At 48.0% G+C, this 21799-nt stretch overlaps 1 protein-coding gene across 1 annotated transcript in view; it reads right to left on the bottom strand.

The window, feature by feature from the left end:
* Window positions 1-21799, bottom strand: part of stk31 (serine/threonine kinase 31) — a 228886-nt gene that overhangs the window by 135674 nt on the left and 71413 nt on the right. Inside the window, 1 exon segment of the mRNA XM_072509268.1 lies at window positions 6551-6710. Within this exon segment, the coding sequence (XP_072365369.1) occupies window positions 6551-6710 (160 nt within the window).

Raw genomic sequence — 21799 nt, 5'->3', positions numbered from 1 at the left:
ACAGGATAGTTTTTTATAGCGCCATCTCATTAGGAAAGACAGTATTTCCTATGAATAGGACAGTCACGCTGACCAAAAGGAAAAGTGAGCTTTGAGAGTCCAGACCGGCAAACACCTTTTCTACGCCAATACTAATGTGCCTGACATGCAACAGATCTCTTAATTCTCAAATTGGATTGATTAGTTAACTTCAAACACATCGCACCTGAAACTTGAATTCTAGTTGAAGTCATACAGATCCTCTAAAAAAAGAGATGAACAAAAAAATTATGTAAGACTATGTAAACCTGTGTAGGGACTGATGGTGCAATTTTGGAATTATTACGCCAAAATTCAGCAAGTAATCTTGATTTACTGTTGTCCTGCCTACACTGGCGGACTTTAAAAATTCCACAGCAAGGACTAAACTTGCTAGGCTTGTTCATGATTTGCAAAATACCTTATAATCTCTTTTAAGGCATCATTTTGGGGATCCATTGTATGTAACAAAAACCTGCATCTACATAGCACCTTTAACATAATAAAATGTTACATTAGGCCAGATAGCCAAATGCTTGATTAAAGGAGGTATGTTTTAACTGTATCTCAAAGAACATACAGAACGTCAGAGAATCCCAACAGTGCAGGATGCCATTCGACCCATCGAATCTGCACCGACCCCCGAAAGAGAACCCTACCCCGGCCCACTCCCTGCAACCCCATCTAACAGGCAATTTAGCATGGCCAATCCACCAAACTTTCACATCTTTGGACTGTGGAAGGAAACCGGAGCACCTGGGGAGAATGTGCAAACTCCACACACAGTGACCGAAGGACAGGATTTAACCCGGGTTTCTGGTGTTGTGAGGCAGCAATGATAACCACTGTGCTACCGTGCCGCCAGAGCAAGACATTGAAGGCACAGCTGCCAATAATGGGGTAAGGGAAGTATGGGATACACAAGAGGCTAGAGTTGGAGGTACAGAGGGTTGGAGGAATTTGAATGAGCATGAAAACTGTAAATGAATATAAACAATAAATTGAAAATTTGTAGACCAGGAGTCAACATAGGCCAATAAGCACAAGGCAACAGGCAACAATCCCTTTAAGTTGCGTGGCTATGGCACATGGCAGTCCCTTTAATTTTAGAAACAATTAGAAAGGCACTTTAACAAATTACCTGGGCATTGGAGAGAATTGTGCTGATGGGTGAATGGTACAAGTTAAGATAAAAGTAGCAAGAGGATTGTGTCCCGGGGGTGGTTCATGAGGACCAAACTGGGTTTGTGAAGGGGAGACAGCTGAACACAAATATACGGAGGCTGCTAGGGGTAATGATGATGCTCCCACCAGAGGGGGAAGCGGAGATAGTGGTGGCGATGGATGCCGAGAAAGCATTTGATAGAGTGGAGTGGGATTATTTGTGGGAGGTGCTGAGGAGATTTGGTTTTGGGGATGGGTATATCGGGTGGGTACAGTTGCTGTATAGGGCCCCGATGGCGAGCGTGGTCACGAATGGACGGGGGTCTGATTATTTTCGGCTCCATAGAGGGACGAGGCAGGGATGTCCTCTGTCCCCGTTATTGTTTGCACTGGCGATTGAGCCCCTGGCCATAGCATTGAGGGGTTCCAGGAAGTGGAGGAGAGTACTCAGGGGAGGAGAAGAACACCGGGTATCTCTGTATGCGGATGATTTGTTGTTGTATGTGGCGGACCCGGCGGAGGGGATCCCAGAGATAATGCGGATACTTGGGGAGTTTGAGGATTTTTCAGGGTATAAATTGAACGTGGGGAAAAGTGAGTTGTTCGTGGTGCATCGAGGGGAGCAGAGCAGGGAAATAGAGGATTTACCGTTGAGGAAGGTAACAAGGGACTTCCGGTACTTGGGGATCCAGATAGCCAAGAATTGGGGTACATTACACAGGCTTAATTTAACGCGGTTGATGGAACGGATGGAGGAGGACTTTAAGAGATGGGACATGGTGTCCCTGTCACTGGCAGGTAGGGTGCAGGCAGTTAAAATGGTGGTCCTCCCGAGATTCCTTTTTGTGTTTCAGTGCCTCCCGGTGGTGGTCACAAAGGCTTTTTTCAAGAGAATCAAGAAGAGTATTATGAGTTTTGTGGGGGCCGGGAAGACCCCGAGAGTGAGGAGGGGATTTTTGCAGCGTAGTAGGGGCGGGGTGGGGGGGGGGGGGTGCTACTGGGCCGCCAAAGTTTCAATGGTGTGTAAGTGGATGGGAGAAGGGGAGGGAGCGGCATGGAAGAGATTGGAGAGGGCGTCCTGCAGGGGGACTAGCCTACAAGCAATGGTGACGGCACCGTTGCCGTTCTCACCGAAGAAATACACCACAAGCCCGGTGGTGGTGGTGGCTACATTGAAAATTTGGGGGCAGTGGAGACGGCATAGGGGAAAGACGGGAGCCTTGATGCGGTCCCCGATAAGAAATAACCATAGGTTTGTTCCGGGGAGAATGGATGGGGGATTTGGAGCATGGCAAAGAGCTGGGGTAGTACAATTGAGAGATCTGTTCGTGGATGGGACGTTTGCGAGTCTGGGTGCGCTGACGGAAAAATATGGGTTGCCCCAAGGGAATGCATTTCGGTATATGCAACTGAGGGCTTTCGCGAGGCAACAGGTGAGGGAATTTCTGCAGCTCCCGACACAGGAGGTGCAGGATAGAGTGATCTCAGAGACATGGGTGGGGGATGGTAAGGTGTCGGACATATATAGGGAAATGAGGGACGAGGGGGAGATCATGGTAGATGAGCTGAAAGGGAAATGGGAAGAAGAGCTGGGGGAGGAGATTGAGGAGGGTCTGTGGGCTGACGCCCTACGTAGGGTAAACTCATCGTCCTCGTGTGCCAGGCTAAGCCTGATACAATTCAAGGTTCTACACAGGGCGCATTTGACTGGAGCACGGCTCAGTAGATTTTTTGGGGTAGAGGATAGGTGTGGGAGATGCTCGAGAAGCCCAGCGAATCACACCCACATGTTCCGGTCATGCCCGGCACTACAGGGGTTCTGGGTGGGGGTGGCAAAGGTGCTTTCGAAGGTGGTGGGGGTCCGGGTTGAACCAAGCTGGGGGTTGGCTATATTTGGGGTTGCACAAGAGCCGGGAGTGCAGGAGGCGAGAGAGGCCGATGTTTTGGCCTTTGCGTCCCTAGTAGCCCGGCGCAGGATACTGTTGATGTGGAAGGAAGCCAAGCCCCTGGGTGTGGAGACCTGGATAAATGACATGGCAGGGTTTATAAAGCTGGAATGGATTAAGTTCGTCCTAAGGGAATCGGCTCAAGGGTTCACCAGGCGGTGGCAACCGTTCGTCGACGACCTCACAGAAAGATAGAGGGAATGGAAAAGAAGAAGACAACAGCAGCAACCCAGGGGGGAGGGACCGGACGGACTCTCAGGGATGTCATTGTATATGTATAGACACTTGTTATACGTAATGTATATTGGATTGTTGGATTGTATCTTTGGAGAGTAACTATTTTTGACAAGGCAGTTGCCACTTGGTTTTGTTTTTGTTTGTGTTTATATATTAATTTATTTATTTGTTTGTTTAAAATTGGCCACGGTTATTTATATTGCTTTGTTGTTGTTCAAAAGAAAAACTATGTACTGTTATGTTTGGCCACAAAATTTTGAATAAAATATATATTATTTAAAAAGATAAAAATAGCAAAGTTTTAAACAGCTCAAGCTTATGAGGTGGAAAATGGGAGACCAACAAAGAAAGCATTAGAATAGTCAAATCTGGAGGCAAGGCTTGAATGAGGGTGCAGCAGCAGATTGATTGAAGCAGGGGTGGGTAGAGACAGATGATATAAAAGGCAAAAAAAAAATGGTGCTGCAACTTAGTAGACAAAATGTGTGGCATCTGCTGAGGGGTGGGGAAACATGAGGATTTGTCTTGAAGCAGAACAGGCAAGAGTCTGTTCCTGGAAGTCAATTGCGATCAGTTTTATATCAATTTAGCAAGTCACCCCATGGTGACTTCTTGCTCTCCTAGTCCTCTTTCCATGCAACTTCACGGACCTTCATAATGATCTGCTACACCAATTCCTTTTTGATAGCAAAATTGTGCAACAGACTTGATGATTTTGATTTTTCATTGCTCTATAGAACACCACATTGTCTGAGCAATAAATCAACTGAATCTCAACTTTGCCATCTCCACGATGTGCTTCGTAATAATTAAGTCACAGTATGGTAGTTGTACTCGTGCTCACCTATGCAGAGGTGGTCAGTAGCCATGTATTTAAACAACTTATATTTTTACAGTAACACACTGGAACATCCAGAGATGCTTCCTGGGGGTTTTACGAAGCACAACATGACTATAAGCTACATTATTGTAAATATTATGGCAGATGACCAATAACTTAGTCAGAGGTAGATAGCGTCTTAAAGGAGAAAAGATAAAGCGAAGAGGCAAGGTTTCGGGAGAAAGATCCAGTGCTTAGAGCTAGGCAAATAAAGGGACAGCGAAGTTAGAGATGCACCAAATACCAGAATTAGAGGAGTTCTGTGAAGCTGGTACAAGGGCAGAGCTAAGGAGGGGTGGAACTGTAGGTGAATTTGAAAACGAGGGTGAGAATTTGAAAACTAACGGTGTTGCTTAACCGGAAGTAAATATATGGCAGTGAGCATTGGGGTGAGAGGTGAATAGGGCTTTGTGCGGACAGACGTACTTTGGTTGACCTCATGTTTACTGAGGATCAAATGCGAGGCTGGCCAGCAGTACATCGGCATTTTTAAAATAATTCATTCATGGGATGTGGGTGTTGCTGGCTGTACCAGCATTTATTTTAAAAATAATTTTAGAGTGCCAATTAATTTTTTCCAATTAAGGGGCAATTTAGCGTGGCCAATCCACCTAGCCTGTGCATCTTTGGGTTGTGGGGGCGAAACCCACGCAAACACGGGGAGAATGTGCAAACTCCACATGTGACCCAGAGCCGGGATCGAACCTGGGACCTCGGCGCCATGAGGCAGCAAGGCTAATCCTCTGCGCCACTGTGCTGCCCTGGGCGAGCATTTATTGCCCATCCCTAATTCCCCTTGAACTGAGTGGCTTGCTAGGTCATTTCAAAGGGCATTTAAGAGTCAATCACATTGCTATGGATCTGGAGTCGTATGTAGGCCAGACCAGGTAAGGATGGCAGATTTCCTTCCCTAAAGGACATTAGTGAACCAGATGTTGTTTTTTTAAAAAACGACAATCAACAGCAATTTCATGGTCATTATTAGATTCCCAATTCAAGATTTTTTTATTGAATTCAAATTTCTCCATCTGTCATGGTGTGATTCGAACCCGGATCCCCAGAGCATTTACCCTGGACCTCTGAATTACTAATCCAGTGGCGATGCCATTTTACCACTGCATCCCCTTAAATAAAGCGATCTGGAGGGTAAGAAAGGGATGGATGAAGATTTCAGCATCAGAGGAGCTGAGGCATGGTGGAGCCAGGCAATGCTATATTGGGCGAAGTAGATGGCCACAATGGCACAGTTATGTCGTTGGAAGCTCAACTCGACCAAGTATGACACTAAGATTGTCAATAGTCTGGTTCATCCTCTAAGCACTTGCGAGGGAGTTGCTGGAGGTAGTGGCGAGGAAATGGAGTTTATAGCGGGAAAGGAAGACAAAGATTTTGGGTCTTCAAAATATTTAATTGATGGAAATTTTTGCTCATTGAGTACTGATATTTAAGAAGCAGTTTCACAATTATAAACAGTAGAGGGTTTGAGAGGGATGGTGATATGGTAGATCTGGGTATCATGGGTGTACATGTGGAAATCGACATTGTTCAACATAGAACCTAAATTGGATTTGAGTACTGATATTTAAGAAGCAATTTCACAATTATAAACAGTAGAGGGATGGTGATATGGTAGATCTGGGTATCATCGGTATACATGTGGAAACCAACATTGTTCAACATAGAACTTAAATTGGATTTTTAAAAATAAATTGAGAGTACCTAATTCTTTTTTCCAATTGAGGGGCAATTTAGCATGGCCAATTCACCTACCCTGCACATCTTTTTGGATTGTGGGGGTGAGACCCATGCAGACACAGGGAGAATGTGCAAATTCCACACGGACAGTGGCCCAGGGCCGGGATCGAACCCGGGTCCTCAGCGCCGTGAGGCAGCAGTACCAACCACAGCGCCACCGTGCTGCCCTAACCTAATGTAGATTTGGTTTGCCTATAAAGCTGGTTCATTTTCACACCCAAAATCACGTCACAAAATGAATGCAGCATCAACATAGAATGCAAGACCAGAGTATGGCCATGGGGTGGTTGTCATTTTCTACCCTGGGTCCTTCAGACTGAATAGTTTTAGCATGCATACAAATTCAATAGTTATTTTTTAAAATCTTGGCATTGAGATTTATCAAACAAAAACCATGTGATAATGAATTGTGGACTAACTTGGAACGCGTTACAATACAATAAAAGAAAACTGATGCATATTTTACTCGGATATATCTATATGCGCCAAACATCCTTTGTATGTAATTCAGCTACCAAAATAAACTAGCCCAGAAATCAGTCCAACTCACCACTGACTTGCATATTTGAAGTGTTTCCTGAGCACAGTTGTATTCATTCCAAGTATTTTCTAGCTCCTTCATCGAGTGTAGTGTGCAAAGACATCCCTCAGAGACTACTTTCACTGCTTCAGATAGGTCATCTCCAAAATGATTCTCATTGAACTCACTCCTAAATGTCCAAGTAAAATAAAAATGTTTTACAGAAGAATTTGCAGAACTGATTTGGGTAATGAGGTTTTTTTTTTTTTTTTTTTTAATAAATGAAATGGAGGGGGACGTTCCTCACAACCTGCCAGAGGCAGCCAGCAGTGGGATCTTCTGGTCCCATCGTTGTAAATGGGGTTCCCCATTGAATGCACCCTTGCCACTGTGAAACCCGCAAGGGGGGGGGGGAAATCGGAGAGATGAACGATCAGAAAATTTCAGCCAAAGTATATTTTAGTTAACTTTTCATATTGATGGAAGTTCACTTATTAATGTATAAATTAAGTACAACAGGTAGTTCTTGAAAATTTGTAACTAGAGTTTTCAGTTGTGAAAATAATCCGACAGAACTTTTCTGATTCCCTTACCATCCAATATCTCATCCATGAAAATTGTTTATCTGCCAACATCAACAATGGAGACCAAGAATCAAATCTTAGACCTTCAAGTTGACTCAACTAGTTACTGAAAAACCTCAACAAACATAGGAGCTAAAACAAATTTCCTTTGTCAAAAAGTAAACAACTTTTATCAATAGAGTCATTAGCCTGATATGATATCCCAAGGTGTTGACAGGACCATTATCAAATAAAATTTTACATCCCGGGCCACAGAAGGCGATATCAGGACATGATACCAAACCTTGGTCAATGAGATAGGATACAAGGAACGTCTTAAAGGATGCACAAGGAGATTTAAGACGGGAATTCCAGAGCTCAGGGCTGAGGCGATTCTTCAAGAGATAGCCACCAATGGAAGAGTTATTAAAATGAGGAGGTGCAAGAATAGAACTCAGGATTATATAGTTGACGGGGATTGTGTGGTCATGGAGGGATTTAAAAACAAGGTTGAGAATTGTTTAAACATTTGAAGAATAGGAAGGGCATGATCCCTATTTTCATAACGTTGAAAAGATGGATAATGCAATGCAGGCATATTACTTAACTTGGATTGAGTATGCAAAATTACAGAACATAAGGAAACATGACGAATCAATTGAAAAGAAGGTACATAAAGACAACTGAAGCCAAGTCCCGGTTGCTGCAATGTTGCCTATCCTGCTGTCAGAAAGCAGAGTTAAGAGCTGGTACATTATCAGAGATGTAGTTAAGTCCAATTTTGCCGATTGCAACCACATACTCAGGAATCGACAATGGTGATGTTTGGTTCCAGGCAGTTAGAATCACTGAATCAGAAAATGGTTACAACATTCGTTGTCATCATTTGGTCTGTTCAACCCACAGTTGCTCTGCAAGAGCAATTCAACCAGTCCAAGTCCTTTCCTCGTAATCCTGCAATTTAAAAAAAAAAATTCTCCAGGCAGTTATCTATTTCTCTTTGGAAAGCCACAATTAATCTTCCTCCGCCACCCTTTCATGAAGTGCATCCCATATTCTAACAGCTGGCTGAGTTAAAAAAATCTTTTCTCATGTCACTTTTCGTTCTTTTGCCAATTACCTTGAATCAGTGTTCTCTGGTTCTTGACCCCTCTGCCAAAGGGAACAGTTTCTCCCCGTCTACTCCATTATTGAGCACTTCTATTAAATCTCCTCTTCATCTTTTCTCCAAAGAGAGCAACCCATTTCTCCAATCCATATTTGTAAATCCATACTCGAAACGTTAGTTCTTTTCTCCCTCTACAGATGCTGCCCGACCTGCTGAGATTTTCCAGCATTTTCTCTTTTGCCTTCTTCACCAACCTGTCCACCTGTGACTCCACTTTCAAGGAGCTATGAACCTGTATCCCTAGATCTCTTTGTTCTACAACTCTCCCCAATACCCTACCATTAACTGAGTAGGTCCTCTACCAAAATGCATCATCTCACATTTATCTAAATTAAAATCCATCTGCCATTCATCGGGCCACTGGATCAAGATCCTGTTGCAATCCTAGGTAACTTTCCTCATTGTCCACTATGCCACCAATTTTGGTGTCATCTGCAAACTTACTAACCATGCCTCCTAGATTCTCATCAAAAATCATTCATATAAATAACAAATAACAGTGAACCCAGCATTGATCCCGGATGCACACTGCTGGTCACAGGCCTCCAGTTTGAAAAACAACCCTCTACAACCATCCTTTGTCTTCTGTTGTCAAGCCAATTTTGTATCCAATTGGCTACCTCACCCTGGATCCTGAGAGATTTAATCTTATGCAATAACCTACCATGCAGTACCTTGTCGAAGACCTTGTTGAAGTCCATAATGACAACGCCCTCATCGACCTTCTCGGTAACCCCTTCAAAAAACTCAATCAAATTCAAGAGACATGATTTCCCACTCACAAAGCCATGCGGAATGTCCCTGATCAGTCCTTGCCTCATTAAATGCCTGTAGATCCTGGTTGGCCGGGCCTCTCCCACACCGTTCGCAAGTGTCTTCCAGTCATTCAAATAACCGGCTCATCCTTGACCTCGTCAGGTGCGCCATTATGCACCTTTAATTATATTAACCCCAGTCTTGCACACAAAGTAGAGGCATTCACCCGCCGCAATACCTCATACCAGGTATGAGGCCCTCCTCCAGCGCAACCCCCAGCTCCTCCTCCCACTTGGCCTCAATCCCCTCCAGCCACGGCGTATCCTCCTCCAGAATCCTCCCATAAATTGTCGAGATGAAACCACCGACCCCCTCCTCTCCAAACCAATCACCGACACTAACCCCTCCAACAACGAGGAGGGCGGTGTCACCTGAAACGTCAGGAAAACCTTCCTTGTAAAATCCCGCACCTGCACATACCTAAAAGACCTCCCCCCACCGTGGAATCCCAAAGTTCACAGTCAACTCCAAGCTCCCAAACCAACTTTTCTGAAATAAGTCCTTCATTTCCATCACCCCTCACTCCTCCCAGCCCCGAAACCTAGCATCCAATCTCGCTGGCTCAAGCAAATGATTCTCTCAGATCGGTATCAGATTTGAACCCGCCTCTAACTTAATATTTTGCCGAAATTGCCACATTTCCAACATGGCCACCACCTCCGGACAACCCGAATATTTCCTTGGGCCAAATGGGAGCGGTGCCAGTGCCCACAACCTTGACCCACGCTAAGAGCCTGCCTCCATCCTCACCCATATTGCGTCCAGCTCCCTACCCTAGCTCCACATCTTCACGGCGTCCGCCGCCTTATAATAATAAATCCGATTCAGCAGAGCCGAACCCCTTGACGCTTTACAAATCCTCGCCACCTTACCTGCCCAGACAAATGACAAAAATCAACCGCCCACACCCATAAAAACCGCTTTCAGCAAGACAACCGTAAACACTGGAATAAAAATAAAACCGTGGCAAAACATTCATCTTTACCGCCTGTACCTGGCCTGCTAATGATAGGGGGAGGTTGTCCCACCTCAACAAATCCACCGTGACCCTGCCCGCCAGACTCGTAAAATTTAATTTACGGAGCCGGGCACACTCTCAAGCCAATTGCGCCCCCAGATACTTGAAGTGAATAGTCATCAATCAAAGCGGCAATCCCCTACCAAGCCAGCTGTCATCCCAGTAGGGAGAACAAAAAGCACTCACTCTTCTCCAAATTCAATTTGTATCCTGAAAAAACCCCATATGACATGAGCAGACCCATTATATCTCCCACCGTCAGAGCCGGGTTGGAAATATACAAAAGTCGGCATTTGAGGACACTCAATGCTCCACAGACCCTCACTATCCCCCTCCACGTATCCAAGCTCCTCAGCACAATGGCCAACAGTTTTATCGCCAGCGCAAACAAATGTTGAGTGATCTCGTTCCCCTATGCAGCTGAAAATGTCCCAAGTTCACCTCATTTGTACAAACACTCGCTTTCTGTTCCATATGCAACAATTTGACCAACGGCACAAACTTAGGCCCAATCCAAAACTGTTCCAACACTGCAAAAAACAAACTCCACTTAATCAAACACCTTTTCCGCATCCAGCGACATCACCACCTCCTGTTCACCACATTTAGCAAGCACCGCACATTAGAAGACAACTGCCTACCCTTTCCGAACCCTGCCTGATCTTCCCCAACCACTCCTCCAGCTTAAGCGACAGCACTTGTGGCCAGAATCTTGGCATCCACATTTAACAGGGTTAACTGGGTCCTTATTCTTCTTAACAACAGCAAAATAGATGCCTGTTCCATTGATTCTGGAAGCGCTCTCCTAGCTACCATGTCCCCAAACATCTCCACCAACAGCAGCGCCAGCCTGCCCGGAAACGTCTTATAAAATTCCACCAGGAACCCAACCGGTCCCGGTGCTTTACCGGCATGCATTTTCCCTATCACCATCGGAACCTCCTCAATCTCCACTGACTCCTTCAACCCCGCCCTATCCTCCTCTTCCACTGAAGGACACTCCAGCCCCTCTAAAAATTCTCCCCTGGGGGCTCAGATGTATTCAACCTCTTATAAAACCCCTCAAATGCCCTGTTCACCTGCTCCGGCGCAGTCACCAGCCCCTCACCCCACCTGGAGCTGAACAATCTCCCTGGAGGCCACCTGATGGCAGAACTCTCCCGCCAGCAAGCGACTGGCCTTCTCCTCATACTTGTATACCATACCCGTTGCCCACCTCAACTGGTTTTCCGCTTTCCCGGTGGACAAAAGGTCGAATTGCGTCTGCATTTCTTTCTACTGGCCAAAAGTTCCGGATTGTGATCAACCGCATATTTCCCATCAACCAGCTTATTAACTGCTGTTGTTGCTCTGCTTCCCTATCCACCTGCACCGTATACGAGATGATCTCGCCCCTTACTACCGTCTCCAGCGTCTCCCAGTGACGGCAAGACCTCCCCATTTTTCTTGAACCCACATAATCGTCAATCACCTTTGCCATCCTCACACAAAAAGCCGGATTCGCAAGCAGCCCCACATCCATCCTACAGTCGGGCCTCTGTGCAGGCCCCTTCCCTAAGACTACATCCAACATGTCCAATGCGTGATCCTCACCCCCGACAACAACGACCTCCCTAAAATAAAGAAATCAATGTTCGAATATACATTATGCACTGGTGAGCTTAGATGAATCCATCTTCGGATGCACATATTAAATTCTCACCTAAAATTAACTGATGGCTGCCAACATCCTCTTCGTAAAACCAACAACATCCCAATTTGGGGCACACACGCTAACCATCACCACCAATCCCCCCTCCAAAGCGCCTGTTGCCATAACTAACCTGCCCCCCGATCTGCCACCACATTCTCCACCTGAAACCTAACTCTCTTACACACCAATACCACTACTCCCCACGGGCCCAGCCATCAAAGCCCGAGTGAGACATCTGACTCAGCTGACCCTTCCGAAGCGTAACCTTGTCCATCACCCGCAGATGGGTCATCACCCTCAGATGGGTCTTCCTGCAGCAGCACCTCATCGGCTCTCAAGCTCTTTCAATGCGAAATGACTCTCGCCTGCTTCACCAGTGCACGTTACCATTCGGACTAGGGGTCTCCCTTCCCCCTCCCTTTCCATCCAGCCATGATCACTCTGCGGGATATACCTGCCCCCCACCGCCCCCCCAACCACACAACTTCTTAGGCCCAATGTCCTCCATAAATTGCCCCCGGTTCCGCCTCACAAATGGGACCACGCCCTGCCCCGAATTACTGCCAACAACTATCCCTGACCCTACCCCATAAGCTCCCCCCACCACTTCCTCTCAAAATCACTCCTCTCTGCATATTCCCCATCCCCCCACCATTCACATCTCTTGCCCACACAGGCTCAGCCGGCCGCAGCCCATTCCCCACCTCGTTTCCGTTCACTTGCCGACAAGTTTTCTAGCGAAGTGGCCCCCTCCAGAAACCCCTCCCCCCCCCACATACCCAATACAAAATTCAACAGAGAAAGCACCCACCCCCACCCCAACTCTTCTAAATCCAAACATGTTAAACACCAAAGGGGAAAACGCCCTGACTCATTATCCCACTGTCCTTAAACCATCCCCTCCCAACTACAACATAAGAAATCAAAGTCCAAATTCAGTTCAGTCCCAGTCCTTCAGCCCTCACAAACGCTTCCGCCGCCATCTCACAAAAATGGTCCTTGGGAGTTATACTTAACTCTCAGCTTAGCCGGGTAGACGACCCCGAACCACACATCACTCTTGTAAAGTGCTATGTTCGCCCTATTAAAGGCCACCCACCTTCATGCCAGTTCCTCCGTGACGCCCCGATATATACGAGCATCCCTGCCTCCCCACCTTCCTCCGGATTCTGCTTGGCCCATCTCAAAACCTTCTCCTTCATCTGATAGCTGTGAAAACAGACCATCACGGCTTTTGGTGGATCATTCGCCTTTGGCTTCGGCTGAAGCAACTGATGAGCCCTTTCCAGCTCAAAGAGGGAGGTGTTCACCTCCTTCCCCAACAATTTGGTGCACATCCCCACAAAGTACTCGCTGTCAGCTTCAGGCCCTCCAGCCTCTGAGGCAGCTGAGATTCTGTCACCGAGACTTGTTCACAGTGCTTATCACAGTGTTAAATCCCCATTTATTTTCATTTTGTTCATCCACTTAGATGTTAGCTTTGCTTCAGTGGTAGCAGTCTTGATGCCGAGCTAGGAAGATGTGAGTAGAAGTCCCACTCCACAACCTAGAGTTCCTAATCTCGGCCAATCTAGATCAGTACTGCACCGGTGACTTTTAGATGAGACGTTGGGTGGGAGTTTCCATACCCGCCTGCCCCGAGACAGGAAATTTCAACACGCGGTCAATGGACCTTTCAATGCTTCGCCAAATTTTCAGTCCCATCTGCAACGATTCCTACAGTAGGCAGGACTGGAAAACTTGCACAATTAAATCTCAGCTCCACTGCCCCTTCAATGAAAATTGTTAAAAATCACATGGTATTATTCATAAAAGAACAGGAAGCTGTCTATTGTTCAACCACATCACTAAAATAGAATATCCAGCCATTTATTTTATTGGTGTTTGTGGGACCTCATCACAAGAGGTACAGGTCATGAATACCAAGAGGTAATGATGTGTCCATTTACAGCATTGTGTAAAGCTTTAGGGTGCACGCTAAATTAAGTTTATCAAGGCTTCAGAGAAGGTACAGTATGCATTCTGTCCAGTGCAAGGATAGAACATTTGCCTGTTGCATTTCCCTACAGTACAACAGGGGAACACTGCAAAGATACTTCATTGGCTTCTTTGTGTGAAATGCAGGGAGGTTAACAATGAAAATTTGAGGGAATTAGCATCTTGGGGGTCAACTGAACCATTTGGACTGGGGGCACTTTACAACTGCCGACAGATGCAACAAATGCAAGTCAATGCAATAGGATGCATTTTGGCTACAAACAGCAGCAAGTATAATCTGAATGGAAGTCGGCTCAGGGCTATGAAAGGAGACAGAGATTGGAGTACAGGTTCTCAGGACGTTAAAGAAAGCCCCTCAGACTGATGAAGTCTTTAAAAAACGAATCGACATTTAGGTTTTATCACAAGAGATACATAAATATTAAGAGATAATAATATACTCATGTTAAACTGTAATTTAGAGCATTGTGTAAAGCTTCAGGTTTCACACTAAATGAAGTTGTGTGATGCTTCAGAGAAGGTACAGTATGGACAGTCAGTATAAGAATAGAAAATTACAAGACGACTTGAAAATGTAGTTTTTTTTTAAATTTTACATTAGAACAACCCTAATTATAGGAAAAACAGAAGGATTTAAAATAATGAAGAATGGGACAAGATAGTTAGAAGTAGACAGTTTATAGTTGTTCACAAGTCTAGAATTAAGCTCCATAAATACAAAACTATGAAAATGTAGAACAGACAGCCAGAGAAACACATTCTTGTAATAATCCACAGGAGGCAGGGGTTCGGTCACCACACCAGTATTTATTGGCAATAACTTATATACAAGAGCAGCTCCAAACAGTGCTGCTAGCATTCCAGTCAACTTAGGACTGCCTCACAAAGCCTACACAGGTGCGTACATGGGCCCCTCAATGAGCTATCATTGAGGGAGCTCATACTCCAATTGGCCAAGCAATAATGCCAATTGGAGGTCATTACACTTCTACACAGTCATGAGGTTATCAAATTAGTTAGTGGTTGAAGGAAAATCTAGGTCAACCTTTCAGGTTAGACTGGAGAGGTGGATGAAGGAAAAAAGGGATAATGAAACACAGCAGATAACTTGAATATCAGTTTGCTCATATGGAGGGTAAATAGCAGCACCTGGCCTGTTTCAGTCTTGTAAATTCTATGTTTTTTTTTTGTATGTGTAATTAATTTGTACTTCTACTATTGGACAAAAAAAACAAACTATTTGCGGAAGGAGAAACATTTAGAACAAAAATGCTGTTTTGTACTTCATGGTCAGGGCATCACAGCATACTCGATTGAGCCATGGTACAACTATGCAAATTAAATTTCCTGCTCCCCCTGGTGCCCAGAAAGCCACAACATGGAAAGGCAACCGATACTAGCAGACTGATCTCGTTCTATGTTCCTAAGCTCCTTTCCAATAAAATTCAGGTGTAACAGGCTTCCCCCATTCAGAACGCAGTTTTTTAATGAGATAAGTAATTTATTTCCTTAATTCTGGAACCACAAGAAAGTTTCAAAATGGATATACTACAAATTCGACTCATATGTTCAGTACATTTTACTTGCAAGAATGTGCATTGAAATTTGAATTAACTATTCAGGAATGAATTATTTTTTTAAAATGCTGGATAAATTCAGCAGGTCTAACAGCAACTTTGGAAAGAAACAGTGATTTAATGGGACAGAAAGCGTCCGTATTGGGCGCATTTAGCGTGGTATTTCTCGGTGACAACACAGCTATTTAACGGCATTTTGCCCTTTTCCGGGCCTCGGCGAGCTCAGTTTATCAGTGCAGGAAGACTACTCGCATATCGGGATGCCATTTTTAAATGCCACCTCAATCTTTCGACCCCCTCAGCACCCCACCCCCGGTCTCCCCACTGCACCCAACCTATCTTTTACAGGATCTTCAAGACTCCCCTCATCCCACCTCTCAAGGCCAAGGCACCCCCAGGCCCAATCCCTGGAGCGGTCTCCCAGACGAGGCCGTTAAGTTTCCAGGAGAATCCGGCATAGACATATTTAAATGAGCCTAATGACTCACATAAATATGTTAATCTGGATTTCACCAGGTGACATTATAAATCTCGCGAGATTCAACAGCCTCGTCGCATCACCAAGTGGGTGCCCAGAGTTAACGCATCAAATCAAAATGATCCTTCTACAGAACTCTAATGAAGGGTCATGTTGTCTCGAAATGTTCAATTGCGGTCAATTCCAGCCCCACTTGACCTGGAGTTGCAACATAAAGAATTAACTAATAATTTTTACAGAAAAACCCAAGTCTTTGACTCTTGGCTGCCCCAATAATTAGTCGCTAGATTTATAAATTTAAACAAGAGTTCGTTTTACTCATAACAAGAACTATAATGAAATATGCAGCTAATATGACTGGTTAACCAGTATCTAATTCCTAATCTCCATGTAACTTCACCCAACTCTCTACACGTACACACACAAGAAAGACAAACACAGAGGGGAGAAAATAATAAATAAAAGAGTCTTTGTTTCTTTTTAAAAAAAATATATTTATTAAAGTTTTTTAACAAAACAATTTTTTCCTCTTACAAACAATAAACCGCCCCCCCCCCCCGCCCCCCCCCCCCCCCGTAACAAAATAACACAAAATCTCCCTGAGCAAGATATATACATGGTAAGATATATTTACATAGCTTTATACACTGGCTCTCGCCCATTCGTGCGAGTTTCCCCCACCCTCCATGTTATCCCCCGCTCATCCGTCCCCTCAAACAATCTCTCGTTCCCCCTCCCCCCCCCCCCCTCCCCCCAGGGTTGCTGCTGCTGCTGACCGACCTTCCGCTAACACTCCGTGAGGTAGTCTAGGAACGGTTGCCACCGCCTGTACAACCCCTGCGCAGACCCCCTTAAGGCAAACTTAATCCTCTCCAACTTTATGAACCCAGCCATGTCGTTTGTCCAGGCCTCCACGCTAGGGGGCTTTGCCTCCTTCCACATTAGCAAGATCCTTCGCCGGGCTACCAGGGACGCAAAGGCCAGAATGCCGGCCGCTTTCGCCTCCTGCATCCCGGCTCGTCCACTACTTCAAATATTGCTAGCCCCCAGCTTGGCTTGACCCGGACTTTCACCACCTGGGATATTACTCCCGCCACTCCTCTCCAGAACCCCTCCAATGCCGGGCATGACCAAAACATATGGACATGGTTCGCCGGGGTCCCTGATCATCTTCCGCATCTGTCCTCTACCCCAAAGAACCTACTCAACCTCGCCCCCGTCAGGTGCGCTCTGTGAACCACCTTAAATTGTATCAGGCTGAGCCTGGCACACGAGGAGGAGGAATTAACCCTACCTAGGGCATCAGCCCACAAACCTTCCTCGATCTCCTCCCCCAGCTCCTCCTCCCATTTACCCTTCAACTCTTCTACCAGCGCCTCCCCCTCTTCTTTCATCTCTTGGTGTATTGCCGAAACCTTGCCCCCCCCCCCGACCCATACACCCGAGATCACCCTGTCTTGAATTTCTTGTGTCGGGAGCAGCGGGAATTCCCTGACCTGTCGCCTCACAAAAGCCCTCACCTGCATATATCTGAATGCATTTCCCGGGTGTAGCTCAAACTTCTCCTCCAGTGCCCCTAGGCTCGCAAATGTCCCGTCGATGAACAGGTCCCCCATTCTTCTAATCCCCGCCCGATGCCAGCCCTGGAACCCCCTGTCCATCTTCCCCGGGACAAACCGGTGGTTACCCCTGATCGGGGACCACACCGAGGCTCCCACTGCACCCCTATGCCGTCTCCACTGGCCCCAGATCCTTAACGTTGCCGCCACCACCGGGCTCGTGGTGTACTTTGATGGCGAGAGCGGCAGCGGTGCGACCAGCACCCCCAAGCTCGTTCCTTTGCAGGACGCCATCTACATCCTCTTCCATGCCGCCCCCTCTCCTTCCATAACCCACTTACGGATCATCGCCACGTTTGCTGCCCAGTAGTAGCTCCCTAGGTTTGGCAGGGCCAGCCCTCCTCAGTCCCTACTGCGTTCCAGGAACCCTCTCCTTACCCTCGGGCTCTTGTTCGCCCACACAAACCCCATAATACTCCTACCTACTCTCTTGAAAAAGCCCTTGGAAATCACGATGGGGAGGCACTGGAACACAAACAAAAACCTCGGAAGGACCACCATTTTGACCGACTGCACTCTACCCGCCAACGAGAGCGGCAACATGTCCCATCTTTTGAAGTCCACCTCCATTTGGTCCACCAACCTCGTCAGATTCAATTTGTGTAGGGCCCCCCAGCTCCTGGCTATCTGGATCCCTAGATACCGAAAACTCCCCTCCACCCATTGAGCTTATAGCCCGAGAACTCCCCAAACTCCCTCAAAGTCTGCATGACTTCCACCATCCCCTCCATTGGGTCGGCCACGTACAGCAGCTGGTCATCCGCGTATAGCGACACCCGATGCTCTTCTCCCCCGCGGAGCACCCCCCTCCATTTATTAGACTCCCTCAGTGATATGGCCAAGGGTTTGATCGCCAATGCAAACAACAGGGGGGACAGAGGGCACCCCTGCCTCGTTCCTCGGTACAGCCGAAAGTACTCCGACCTCCGCCGGTTCGTCACCACACTCGCCACCGGGGCGCTGTAAAGGAGCTTAACCCAGCTAATAAACCCTCCCCCGAACCCAAACCTACGCAACACCTCCCAGAGGTACTCCCACTCTACTCGGTCAAAGGCCTTTTCCGCATCCATGGCTGCCACTATCTCCGCCTCTCCCTCTTCCGATGGCATCATTATCACGTTTAAGAGCCGCCGCACATTCGTATTTAATTGCCTGCCCTTTACAAATCCCGTCTGGTCCTCATGTATCACCCCCGGGACACAGTCCTCAATCCTCGTGGCCAGCACTTTTGCCAATAGCTTAGCGTCCACATTAAGGAGCGAAATCGGCCTGTACGATCCACATTGCAGTGGGTCCTTGTCTCACTCCAGGAATCTTCTCATCCCCTCTTCCCCCCCCTGGCGGCTGGGATCTGTACAGATCTTCATAGAAGGCCTTGAATACCTTGTTTATTTCCGGTGCACTCTGGGCCATGGCTCCCCCACCATCTTTGACTCCCCCTATTTCCCTCGCTGCCGCCCTCTTACGGAGCTGGTGTGCCAGCATCCGACTGGCCTTTTCCCCGTACTCGTAGGTCGCCCCCTGCGCCTTCCTCCACTGTGCCTCCGCCTTCCCCGTGGTCAACAGGTCAAACTCGGTCTGGAGCCGTCGCCTTTCCCCAAGTAATCTTTCCTCCGGGGCCTCTGTGTATCTCCTGTCCACTCTTAAAATCTCCCCCACTAACCTCTCCCTTTCCCTGCCCTCTGTCTTCTCCCTATGAGCCCTGATGGAGATTAGCTCTGCCCTGATCACCGCCTTCAACGCCTCCCATACCACCCCCACTCGCACCACCCCGTTGTCGTTGGCCTCCAGGTACCTTTCAATACACCCCCTTGCCTTCCCACACACCACCTCATCTGCCAGCAGTCCCACATCCAACCGCCACAGCGGGCGTTGGTCCCTCTCCTCTCCCAGCCCCACTTCCACCCAGCGCGGGGCATGGTCCGAAACGGTTATGGCCGAATACTCCGTCCCCTCCACCCTCGGGACGAGCGCCCTGCCCAGCACAAAGAAGTCTATCTGGGAGTAAGCCTGTGCACGTGGGAGAAAAAAGAAAATTCCCTGGCCTGCGGCCTTGCAAACCTCAGTGGGTCCACTCCCCCCATCTGGTCCATATACGCCCTGAGCACCCTGGCCGCCGCCGGCCTCTTTCCCGTCCTGGATCTGGAGCGGTCCAGTGCTGGGTCCAGCAATGTATTAAAGTCCCCTCCCATTATCAGTCCTCCTACCTCCAGGTCCGGGATGTGCCCCAACATGCGCTTCATGAATCCAGCATCATCCCAGTTCGGGGCGTATACATTTACCAACACCACCCACGTCCCTTGCAACCTACCACTCACCATCACGTATGTCCCTCCATTGTCCGCTACGATAGTCTTGGCCTCAAATGACATGTTTTCCCACCAGAATTGCCACCCCTCTATTTTTCGCGTCCAGTCCCGAGTGAAATACCTGTCCTACCCATCCCCTCCTCCCCCTCCCCCTCCCACCCAGCCATCTCCTTTTCTGGGCCAGTCCAGTGTCCGCATCTCCCTCACCCACCAGGCCCCCAACCGGGGGACCTCCGTCCCGGCCACCTCTTCTGTGTCCCATTCCTTTTCGGCCAGTGTAGCAGTAACCCTGTTTCCTCCCCCCCCCCCCCCCCACTCGATCCCGGTCTAGCTTTTTTGCTCCCCCCATATCACTCCCGTAAGTCAGCTGACGCCTGCTGACCCCGGCTTCCCCCGCCATCCTTTGACCCCCCCCCCCCCCCCCCCCACTCGATCCCGGTCTAGCTTTTTTGCTCCCCCCATATCACTCCCGTAAGTCAGCTGACGCCTGCTGACCCCGGCTTCCCCCGCCATCCTTTGACCCCCCCCGCCCCACCCCCCCCCGTGTGGGAATCTCCCCATCAGTAGACGTTCCTACGTTCCCCCTCCCACCTTTATTCCCGCGCGCAGGAGAAAAACCCCGCGCTTTCCAGAGCCTGTCCCGCCCCCCCCGACGCAGCTTCTGTTGCGTCCTTGTCTCTCGTCCCCAGCCCATATAACGTTCCTTGCGCGTGCTTGCCCCCTATATACAACCGCTATCATACTTCAACCCTCAAATACCCCCCACTCTCACAAACCATCAATTAGAGTCCAACTTTTCAGTTAGTATAAAGGTCCACGCCTCTTCGGGCGTTTCGAAGTAGTGGTGTTGGCCGTTATGTGACACACAGTCGCGCTGGCTGCAACATTCCAAATTTCACTCCTTTCCGATGTAGCACCGCTTTGGCCCGGTTGAAACCCGCTCTCCGCTTAGCGACCTCCGTGCTCCAGTCCGGGTATATTCGGATCTCTGCATTGTCCAACTTGCTGCTCCGCTCCTTCTTGGCCCATTTCAGGACCCTCTCTCGGTCTTTGAACCGGTGAAATCTCACCACCATCGCCCTTGGCGGCTCGTTTGCCTTGGGCTTCCTCGCCAGCACCCGGTGCGCCCCTTCCAGCTCCAGCAACCCCGGGGGGGGCCTCCGCGCCCCGATCATTGTGCCCGCATATGCCGTGGCGTCGACCCCCTCCATTCCTTCTGGGAGACCCAAGATCCTCATTGTTTCTCCTCGACCTGTTCTCCAGGTCTTCGAGTCTTCCCGCCCATGTCTTGTGTAGCGCCTCGTGTCGCTCCAGTTTCACCGTCAGGCCCATGAGCTCATCCTCATTCTCACTCACTTTTTCCTGGATCTTCACCTCGTGGGCTTTCTGGGTTGCCCCAAGTCCTTCAATTATTGCCAGCATAGGCGCCACCATCTCCTTGCGCAGCTCCTCGAAGCAGCGCTTGATGAATTCTTGCATCTCCTCTTTGTCCCCGGCCGCCGCCATTTTGTTTGTTTTCCCCCTCTTCTCCCGCTGCTCCAGTGCCGTTTTTTTGGCCGTTTCGCTGCGGGTCCGGTCCATACAAGTTAGTGGGGGACCTCTCTCCTCTCTTCCCCACGGGTTGGCTATGTAAAAAGTTCCGTTGGGGCTCTTCTATCGAGCCCGAAAGTCCGTCTTCGCAGGAGCTGCCGAATGGTGCGGCTTAGCTCCGCATAGCCGCAACCGGAAGTCGCATTCAGAGTCTTTGTTTCTGATGGTTGTTTTTAAGCAGACCTTCCTTCAAAGTAAGCTTTCAGATCTAGGTCACTGTTTCCAGCCTGTAAAGGTTGTCAATGTAAATTCATTCAGGTCTCTGCAGTTTCAGAAATATAGCAACTCTCAGCATTTCTGGAGAAAACATGGGAAGGGGTAGGGGAAGAGAGAGAGAGAGAGAGAGAGAGAGAGAGAGAGAGAGAGAGAGAGAGAGAGAGAGAGAGAGAGAGAGAGAGGGAGAGAGAGAGAGAGAGAGAGAGAGAGCACGAGGTTTCAACTCTGTTTTCC

The sequence above is a fragment of the Scyliorhinus torazame genome, chromosome 6, assembly GCF_047496885.1.
Source record: "Scyliorhinus torazame isolate Kashiwa2021f chromosome 6, sScyTor2.1, whole genome shotgun sequence".
NCBI classification, from domain to species: domain Eukaryota; kingdom Metazoa; phylum Chordata; class Chondrichthyes; order Carcharhiniformes; family Scyliorhinidae; genus Scyliorhinus; species Scyliorhinus torazame.
This window is presented reverse-complemented; position numbering and strand designations above follow the sequence as displayed.